Raw genomic sequence first — 10,481 nt, forward strand, 5'->3', positions numbered from 1 at the left:
CAAAGTCACAGAGGGATCAGACAGCCCAGTACCACAGCAAGCATCACAGTGGACACTGTCTGTCAAGAATGAAGCAATGCAAGAAAGAATAACAACAACAACAATAAAAATAAAATCTGTTTTCTGCTGTTTCTCATGTTAGCAGAGTGCAATAATTTACTCTACAAGTTAAATTATTACAATACTTAACCTGGGCACAGCTCTAGCAGTGTAAACACACCTTTTATCAATACCTTCTCTCATCTTCTCATAGACTCAAGCTATGTAGCACATTTTCTGTTTGTGCAACAGCATAGATGTGCTACTTTAACAAAAAAAGCAGTGGACACTGTCTGTCAAGAATGAAAGCACAAAGCAATGCAAGAAAGAATAACAACAAGAACAATAAAAATAAAATCTGTCTTCTGCTGTTTCTCATGTTAGCAGAGTGCAATAATTTACTCTACAAGTTAAATTATTACAATACTTAACCTGGGCACAGCTCTAGCAGTGTAAACACACCTTTTATCAATACCTTCTCTCATCTTCTCATAGACTCAAGCTATGTAGCACATTTTCTGTTTGTGCAACAGCATAGATGTGCTACTTTAACAAAAAAAAACCAAAAAAACAAAAAAGCCAAAAAAAACCACCCCAGCTGTACAACCTATTGTCTATGTGATATCCACTGTACAAATTGTGCCATCAAGTGAAAAACAGAAAGAGATCCTCACTAGCACAGCCACAAGGCTACACATGCAGTCTATAGCTTCAGCACCAACACCCACTTCATTCATGGGAGATATTTTGCAACTTCCAGCCCTTTTTTACTTAACTCATACTAGCCAAGTCTTCTTCAGCCATGCCAGAAGCCACACCCCAGAGAGCTACTTACCTCTTACCTGTTTGTAACACCAAATCAAGATATTATTGCACTGCTAATGCTGGTTTGTCACTGTTAGCACTGACAATGTGCCAGGGAGGATCTGTGCTGGACACAGCCCTGGTGTGTTGGTGTGCACCAGTCTTTGGACAGATGAGCGAGTACCAGAGACAGTAAAGAAAAAAATTGCATTTACCACCACTGCTAACACAGTGTAAGAGCAGAATAGCACAACAATAGTGTTCAAAGCACACTGAAATGATAAAGGTCATAAGGACTTGGCCTACGTAAAGATTAACCAAAAAAAGAAAAACAGACAGCAGCAGCCCTGACACATATATTAAAAGGAAGATTTCTCTTCCAAGTATCACCCCTGACTATGGGCTTTGCCTAACAAAGCATGACAGATCAAATCAAACACTGGCAGAGGTCAGCACTGCTCTCATTTTCTTCACTTCACCATGTCAAAGGTCCAAGCCCCCAGCAGTCAAGCAGATGGAAGAAGGGTGTCTGTGCTCTGGCACATTTTGCCATTTAAATCACAGGAAGAAGTGGGGCTGCTGAGGGCTTGGGCTGCCATTTGTTTCAACCAAGTCACCCACGGTGCACAGTGAAATCCCACAGCAGACAGTAACCTACCAAACTCGAGAGATGCTGCTTTCCACACTGCCCTCCTCCAGCTGAATGGGCCAAGGCCACACCTGCAGGCATCCTGAGGAGATTCAGCCCAACCCACTTCAGCTGCCCACACTGGTCTGGAGACAGCATCCTGGGATCCCCAAGGCCAAGCACTTTTGTTTAAATGGGGAAAAAATGCAGCAACACACACTGACCTGACGGGACACAGGATTGCAGTAGGATCTTCATATCTAGCACTGTTTAAAACAACCTCTTCCATCACAACTGGCTTTTTTTAGGCTAGGCAAAATTGGGTGTGTCATCACAGCATGAGCTCAGTGTCCCAGTATTCCAAGTTTGGTCCATTCTGGGCTCCCAACCCACCTAGCAGTGTAACAATAGAACTGGTGGCTACTTTCCCACAGAAGAGAGCAATTGGGAAAAACTGAAAACATGCCTTTGATTTGAAGGTCATGAAGTAAACAAGAGGTGGGGAGGGGTTCTAGTTTTTTATTATTATTTTTATTAGTTTTGTTTTTAAACCTGAGCACTGGTCTTTTTACCTCAACTGTCTCAGAGGCCAAATATCTCTGAAGGAATTTTACAGGAAAATACTGGCATTAAAGGTCTGCTGTACTGAGAGAAAAAGGTCAATGGAAGAGTTAGATGCCATTTTCTGTGGTATACCTTCATCACTTGAGTGGAAAGATGACATCCAGCAGACTGCCAGCAGGCTCTTTGGAGTGCCTTTACAATAAATGTGAAATAAAGGCATCACAGCCTTTGCTAGCTCTGCTGATTAAAGATAGACAGCTCTTCATCTGACTTCTTTTGCACTAAGATGACCATAACTCACATTTAATATGCCGCAAAGTCATCTGCCTTCCAAGCACAGGAGCTGAAAAGAGCTGTTCTGCTGAAAGTCACTGCTCTTAGGTCAAATTTAAACTCAATATTACAGGACAGAAATTACACTGCTATTAATAATAAATAGTCATGATAATGTTTTCCCTTAATAGGGCATCTCTTCCCCAAGAATCCTAATGCTTTATAAATGCTGGACTGAGTTTTATGCACTGCTACAACCCTGACTTCTGCCTGATTTGCATGGGTGCAGAGGAATGTAGAAATTAATTAGAGATTGCATCAGACCTGTAAATTATTTCACTGCAGCTTGGTGTTCCTCCCACCCCAGAGATAGGTGCAGCAATAATATTGTCAGCGCTTTAACAAGGAGTTCTCACAAACACATTTTGGACAGCAGGCCTATACTGCACGCCTGTGTGGTGCCAGTGCTTCCTGTGAAGGGATGGGAAGGTAAGGATCTGAGCAGTACTATTTATGTTCCTCTCTAAATAAAGATGCTCCCTCATGACCACGATCAAGTATAGAAGAACTACCAATCAGCAAAAAACCTTAAGTGCTCCTCAAGAGGAGCAGCTTCTGGAGGGCTGGGAAAATCATACTCTGTGTAGTCCCCAGGCAGAATGGACTCCTACCATGTGCTACTACAACATAAACATTTTAAAAACGAATACTACGTAGACATGGCTGTGAACACATGCAGTAAAAACCCAGCACACGGCTCAGTGTTCCTGTCCTTAACTTGGGATGAAAGAGTAAGCAAAACAACTGTTAATAGAATCGAGGATAACATCTCCAGAGATATGCTAAACATCTGGTACTTGAGTCTTCTCAAAAGCAAAACATTTGCTCCCCAGAAACAGTGCATGTGGAGCTCAGGAATAAGTTCTCTTTATCCAAGCTGACTTGAGGCAAACACCAACAGGACTAGGCACATAGAAACATCTGTGCCTTCAAGATGAAATGTCACCAAGGTCTTCTCAGAACCACAGGCAGTAAATCGCTTCACCTGATGTGGCAGCTACTCAGTCTCACAAGACAAGTGTTTCAGTCAGGATCTGAAGAATGTCATATCTAATTGACTGAGGAGGGATTACACTTGGAAGAGTCATGTGCTGACAGTTTTGAACAAGGTGGAGGCTCGTGTCATACTGTCCGTACTAGCAGCTCTTCTGATGCTGGGCACAAATAGGCACTCAATAGGTGACGTATTTCATTCTTCTATGCAAACACATCTCCCCTGCCTGATCAGGCTTGGGATACGACTGTACTACTGAAGCATGCAGGGAGGGGAAAAGAGGACAACTTCTAGCAAACACACTGAATGTTTCAGTTCAATGAGTAGGGAAACCACCCCTCCCTATTCAACAGCGGCTTTATTCTCAATGCTTACCTTAATATTCACCCATTGATCTTTCTTGACCACCAAGCAGCAAGTCAGTCAGGACATCAGCTTTGTATTATGCTCCAGGGAGCAAATATAAAGCAATAATAAAAAGAGCTTCTAAGTGAGCAGGACAGACCAGGGGCAAGAAAGGGAAAGGGTCAATCAGACCCATTTAGTAGAAGCAAACAAGGAATTTGATTCCTTTTATCCAGAAGTGACAGAGGCCATCAGCATATTTCACATAAAACACCATGGGTTTTATTTGTGCTTTTGGTCACTGCTCAGATCAGCCTGGTTTCCAATTCTCTCTTGACTTCTCAATTGGTTCCAGCATTGATCCTACTCCTAAAAAAACTACCACAGAGTCAGGTGCAGCTCAGGAAGCTGTTTCTAACAGTGATGGGCAGCAGAGTTTTAGAGGAAAAGCTAACAGGGCAAGTTTGAAGCTTTATTTCTCCCATTTTCTCCCCTCAACAGCTGCCAGAAAGCCACCATTTGGGGACTTCCTCACCTGGGACATGTATTCATACATTTCTGTTTGAACAGAAGTTGATGGGCCACTGTGCCAAAAACACATTTCAAGCAGCAACTTATCTACATGTCAGGTGCATGAGTGAAAACAAAACAACTGAATCCTTCCTGCCGAGTGGCCAGAGTTAAACACAGCTGTGGGGACACCTGTTTCACCCCACCTTCACCTCTGGAGCCTGCATCAGGAATAGGCCAAACAGGACTTAATGTGCTACAAATTCACAGGGTAAACTCAGCTCCAGATGGGTGATGGAAACACCGCCAACTGCTTCCTTGGGCTTTCGCTTTTTAATAATGAAACTTCACCAAATGAGAATGCAGCTTTGGGAAACAATACAATTTAAAATAAAATGTGGGTACCAAAGAAAAGTTGGTCCCTGTCTCTTCTCAGGCCAGACACTCATTCTGTAATAGAGAAGCCACATATTCACATTACTAACAACTCATGATTTCTCAATGTCTTCTACTGCAATGCAGGATATCATGTTTAGACCTCCTGAAATCTCCATCTGTAAAGCCTCTGGTATCCCCATCTATGTCCTATCACTAGCTGCTACACAATAGTTTTGTGTGAAATTTCAAGAGTAAGGAATGTTTCTCCACCGTTTGCTTTCCTCAGTCTATACAACATTGCCCCTCTTTACCAGAGACTTCTGAACCTCCCACTTAATTACAGTCTCTCCCACAAACCAGAAAATCCATTGATTAAAGCAAAACAATCACTCCAGGGCACAGCAGTTCCCAAGCCATGAAGGGCAAGCAGGACCAGGAGACAGAGCTGCCAGCAGAGAGATATTCCTCTCAGCCGTTTGGGAACTGCTGCTCTAGCTCCCTGTTCACGCCTTGCAAGAACTTTCATTGTTATAGACTCAATGTCTGTATTAAAAAAAAAAAAAAACCTAAGAAAACTCTGAGATAACTGTGAGAGGAGTTATTTGTAGTCCAAGACATATTTCTGTAACAATCTTTTAAGTAAAACAGTATTTAAAAAATTATCAGATGTTGCACATTATCATCTTGTAACCTGTTTAGTTCCTGTTTAATGACCATTCCATGCATTTTTACACATACTTTATTACCTCTACAACATACAAATAACACCTGCTGGGGAAAGGGAGGAAACCCTTTAACTAGAGGTGAAAGGGAACCAAGAATGGTGATGTTCTAATAAACAGGGAGAAAACACCTTTTTTCCTGGTCTAGTCTGTTGCTAGTAGATTGCATCAGCAAGTTACCATTAACATCTCAGCTACATCAATTCATAGAACCATTCATAAATTCAACTCATGTTTGAGACCAGACTTTTTTTCCTTATTTAATCTGCAAATATTATTCAAAGGACAAAACATTATTACTTTATTATGCTAGATATATGTCTGGCCCTCTGAGAGAAAGCACACCAATTGTGTTTCTTCATTATTTCAGAAACGCTGTTGTTCTAACAGATGCCTTGTGTCTCCCTGAGATCTCATGGGACTCTAAGAGCACAAGGCAAGCCTGGACACTTCCATGAGCAACACCTGCAGGAAGAGTATGTCACAGGAAGACTGACACAATTGTTGCCAAATTAATGCGTGTCAAATGTGAAACCTTGTTACCTTATACTGTCCTTTATACGTGTTTTGTGGAAGATGGACTTCGATATTACAAATTCATTCACATGCCATTCTGGCAAGCAAGTCAGGCTTCCGGTGCAAGTGCAGCATCTTCAGGAAAAAGTCAAGTGTATTATAAAAGAAAAGCAAATGTTCTGACTCAAAGAACAAGCATTTCTGAGTACAGAAAGTAACACTGAGCAAAGATTCCAGACAAATACCTACACTGCATTTGAGGCAGGATTTTTTCTTTAGGACTGACTTAATTTCCTTAATTGCATAATTTCAAATGTTGAAAACACTAGCTGGCTGCGATATTAGCAGCATTTGAATGGTGACTAATTCTAATGAGTATGCTAGTAGCAATTTAACACTACGACACACCACACACATTTATGAGGCTGAGAGCGATAGCAATCACCCTGGCTCATAAACCTCCACGCTCTCTGCGACACCACCTCACAGCTTTTTCCTCTCATTTTCACCTTTTGTCACCTATATGTGAGGTGACAAATTAAGATTCCTTTACTGCACAGGGTGCTTCCACTTAAATCCATCGGAAAGCCAGTGTCCGAGGACCAGAGATCCCGGAGCTGGAAGAGCAAAGCCCAGACTTGCGCTCACACAGGAGAAAGCGAGATGCGGCCCGCTTTTGCACGCCTGAAACCAGAGCAGCTCACCACAGTGCATGCCTACTTTTTCAGTCCCTCCTTCCCTTTGTACGTGAGCTTCGCTAAGCGTTTCCTCCGCTGTCACCGCTTCCTGCCTCCCTCTCTGGTTGGCAGCTGGGGTCCGGGGACACCCGCGCCCCCCGAGCGGCGCGGGCGCGATGCTCGGATCCCCGCTCCCCTGCCAGGCGCGGATGGATGGGAGCCGCCGGGCGGGATGGTTATTTCCTCCCTTTCACCGCGACTTTCTCCTCTTTACCACGACACGGGTGACACCTGCTCCCTCCTCCCGCACCCTCGGGTGTCAGGCCCGGCTCTGCATAGGCTTGCCCGAGCATCGCGGAGGGGCGGGTCCCCGGTGTCGAGGGACCGGGGATCCGGGATGTCACACCGAGCTGCCGCAGCGCCATCCCCCGCGCCCCGCCGGCCCTCGGCCTGCACCCGCGGCTCGGCCAGCCCCTCTCCGGAGACACAGGGAAGAGGGCTGAAGAGTAAAGCCAAGGCAAAACTCCGCGCTGAGGGCGGAGGTGCAATTCCATTGAGCCCGAGGCGAGCGCGAATGCCGAGCCCCAGGCGGGGTCGCCCCCCGGCCGCCCGCACTCACCCAGGGTCTTGACGGCGACCTGCCGGGTGAGCGGCGGCGGCAGGTTGACGCAGACCAGGTCCACGTCCTGGTGCAGCAGCACCTCGTCGATGCGGCTGGTGTAGAAGGGGACGCTCATCTCCTTGGCCAGCTCCTCCGCCTCCTCGGGCGTGCGGCCCCACAGCGCCTTCACGGCGAAGCCCTCCGCCTTCAGCAGCGGCACGATCACCCGCGCCGTCAGCCCGGTGCCGAACACCCCCACCCCGGGCAGCATGGCGGCGGCGAGCCGGGCGGCACGGCGAGGCGAGGCGCTCCCTCCTTCTCTCAGCGGGGAGAGGGAGGCAGCCCCCGCTCCACGCTGCTACTGCTGCCGCCGCCGCCGGGGCCGGGACCAGCCGCCCCCCGCCTCAGCAGCGCCGGCGGCCCCCCACCATCACACAGAGCCCCGCGGAGGCGCCGGCGCCGCGCTCCCTTCGGCGGTCGCGGGGCGCGCAGGGGCGACCGCCCTTCCCCGGGCGGCGGCGCGGGCTCAGCGCCGCTCCTCTGCCATGTTCGCCGGCGCCCGCTCGGATGCGGGGACGCGGGGACGCGGTGCAGGCATCGCCCACAGGTGCGCTCCGCGGCGCCGCCGGGGTTTGCCGTCCGCCGGGCGGGTCGGTATCGCGGCATCTCAGGAGAATTCCCTCCTTCCCCCACCTCTTCTCCCACGGGAGAGCCTCTGAGGGGTCGTGGCGATGTGGAGTCGCCGGAGTCGCGCCCCAGTGAAGGCACAGGAGAGCTGGGAGAGCAACAGCGACGGACTGGCGTGAGCTGGTCGTGCCCATCGCCCTGCGTGCGTCTCCTCCTGGACGGTCCTCCAGAACAGAGATGTCCCAGAGCACGAGGGGAGCTGCTCTGAACCCCAAATAGTGCCGTGCACTGGGTCAGATTCCAGCTCCACCACCTGTGCTTCCCACCACATCCACTCGCCCGGGATGCCCAGCCAATATCTCCACCACCTATGCCATACTGGATTGTTGGTCATTCACTTCCCTTAGAAATAGCAAGACTCTTCAGCTTTACTGGGACATAGGTTCTCCCTTTTTTTTTCCTAGCAAAGCGTCAATATGACAATCCCCTTCTCCATGGGTCTACTTACACAGTTCCAAACCCACGAATTTGCTAAGGCGGCTTAGGGAGCTTTAGCTGCTGTTGCTCAGTGCACAGCATTTGTCCAGAGTCTCTGGAGGCCTGCAAGAAGCCCAGGCAGGGCAGTAAACAGACCAGGCACATGAAGTTAAATGTGCTGTGGGCAGGAATCATGCCTCCTTTGCAGACCCATACTTGGTGCTGTGCTCTAGGTCTGTCTCAGTAATGCTGGGTTTGCTGAAGGCGTGTCAGGGATTTCATAAGCAAGTACAAAACTTGCAACACATCAAATCATAGAATCATAAAATCACAGAATGGCTTTGGTTGGAAAGGAACTTAAAGAGCGCCTAGTTGCAGTCCCCCTGACATGGGCAGGGACACCTTCCACTGCATGAGGTTGCTGAAAGCCTCACCTAGTTGCAGTCCCCCTGACACGGGCAGGGACACCTTCCACTGCATGAGGTTGCTGAAAGCCTCATCCAACCCAGCATTGATCACCTCCAGAGAGGGGACAGCTTCTCTGGGCAACCTGTTCCAGTGCCTCATCACTCTCATATTTGAACACCTCCAGAGAGGGGACAGCCACAACTTCTCTGGGCAACCTGTTCCAGTGCCTCATCACTCTCATAGCGCAGAATTTCTTCCTAATGTCGAATTTAAACCCACCTTCTCTCAATTTAAAACCATTGCCCCTTTTCCTATGACTACATGCCCTTGTAAATCTCCCTTTCCAGAAGAGGAAACCTTCCAGCACCACTGGCATGGTGCCCTGTGCCAGCTCCTGCTCATCCCTGTCTGGGCTGAATGCTGGGCTTCCAGTGCTGCCCCCCTCCCAACTTGGAGGCTGCCTGGGAGCAGGTGAGGAATGTGGTGCCCATTGGGCTCATGCAGGTCTGTGCAGACCTCGTTCCTAAGAGGGGAATCTCTGCCCTGCTCTGCACACAGATCAGCTGGCACAAGAGCAGAGCCACTCTTGTGAGTGCCACACAGTTACCTCGCTGCCTGTCTGACTCTTTAACAGAAAAACGACAAAACATCCTGCTTCCAATTAGAGGATAAGAGTAAAGATGTTTTCCCACATATTGTCTTCTTTACCAGTTCCTAGGAGAAAGGAAGAAAAGGGGAAGGAAGGAAGGAAGGAAGGATGGAAGGAAGGAAGGAAGCAAGGAAGGAAGGAAGGATGGAAGGAAGGAAGGAAGCAAGGAAGGAAGGAAGGATGGAAGGAAGGAAGGAAGCAAGGAAGGAAGGAAGGATGGAAGGAAGGAAGGAAGCAAGGAAGGAAGGAAGGATGGAAGGAAGGAAGGAAGCAAGGAAGGAAGGAAGGATGGAAGGAAGGAAGGAAGCAAGGAAGGAAGGAAGGATGGAAGGAAGGAAGGAAGCAAGGAAGGAAGGAAGGATGGAAGGAAGGAAGGAAGCAAGGAAGGAAGGAAGGATGGAAGGAAGGAAGGAAGGGGAAAGTAGGACGAAAGAAATTAAAAATCTTTCCTATATGAGACTCCTGGAAATGTGCCAGGGACAATGTTGGAAATATAATCCACAAGTGTTCCAAAAAACTATGCTTGGAAGCCATCACTCTTCTCTCATACTCTCTAAAGAGGTAGGGTGTTTTTTTTTTTCCTGCCACCATCTCACAACACTTCTTTATTACAAAAAGCAGAGACATTGAGAGGTTTGATGCAAGTTAAACATGTTTTGCTTTCCATGCACTATTAGCACTGAAGTGAAGGAGGTGGATGGCTTTGGCTTCTGACAATTGAAATACAATCCAGATCTATTTGTCAGAGAACCACAGGGATATTACCTTTCTTTACAATACAAAGACTGCTTTTGGGCTCTCCATCAAACATTCAAACCTGCTGATAGGGGTTGTTCCCAGGAGGAGAATTTGAAATATATGTCTTAATTGCTTGTCTGTGCACAATAAAAAAACCTGGAAAAGAAGCTAGGTTACAGGAGCAGGCTAAATAGGTGATGGTTGAAGAGAAGTAGATACTATGTGCCTATTTAGTCAATATATAGCTTTTATTTTAGTAGGCACCAGCCACTTTATGAAATTGCATGTAAGGTCCTTGTTTTGGGAAATATCCAGTAACGCATACAAAATGGAAATTGAGGCCTAGGCAATTAAATTATTACATTAGGCAATAAAATTATTACATTCTGCTATGTTCACTGTTGTTAGCAATAAGTAAAACTTTACAAAAGGAAGGCCTAGTAAAATCATGGCTCAGGCCAGTTACTTTAG

General features: G+C 47.3%; 2 protein-coding genes across 2 annotated transcripts in view; both read right to left on the reverse strand.

The window, feature by feature from the left end:
- GFOD1 (glucose-fructose oxidoreductase domain containing 1) overlaps positions 1–7,671 on the reverse strand; it is a 71,142-nt gene extending 63,471 nt beyond the window's left edge. Inside the window, exon 1 of the mRNA XM_039712080.1 lies at positions 7,130–7,671. Within this exon, the coding sequence (XP_039568014.1) occupies positions 7,130–7,382 (253 nt within the window). The 5' untranslated portion in view covers positions 7,383–7,671. The remainder of the gene's footprint in view (positions 1–7,129) is intronic.
- On the reverse strand, positions 7,433–8,782 carry LOC120503486 (basic salivary proline-rich protein 1-like). Its single transcript, XM_039711994.1, has 2 exons — positions 8,650–8,782; positions 7,433–7,962 (listed from the first exon to the last, which is right to left on the reverse strand). Exons 1-2 carry the CDS (start codon positions 8,780–8,782, stop codon positions 7,433–7,435), a joined length of 663 nt encoding a protein of 220 aa, XP_039567928.1.
- Between the last annotated feature and the right edge of the window lie 1,699 nt (positions 8,783–10,481).

This window comes from Passer montanus, unplaced genomic scaffold (genome assembly GCF_014805655.1).
Source record: "Passer montanus isolate IOZ18808 unplaced genomic scaffold, ASM1480565v1 scaffold26, whole genome shotgun sequence".
NCBI classification, from domain to species: Eukaryota; Metazoa; Chordata; class Aves; order Passeriformes; family Passeridae; genus Passer; species Passer montanus.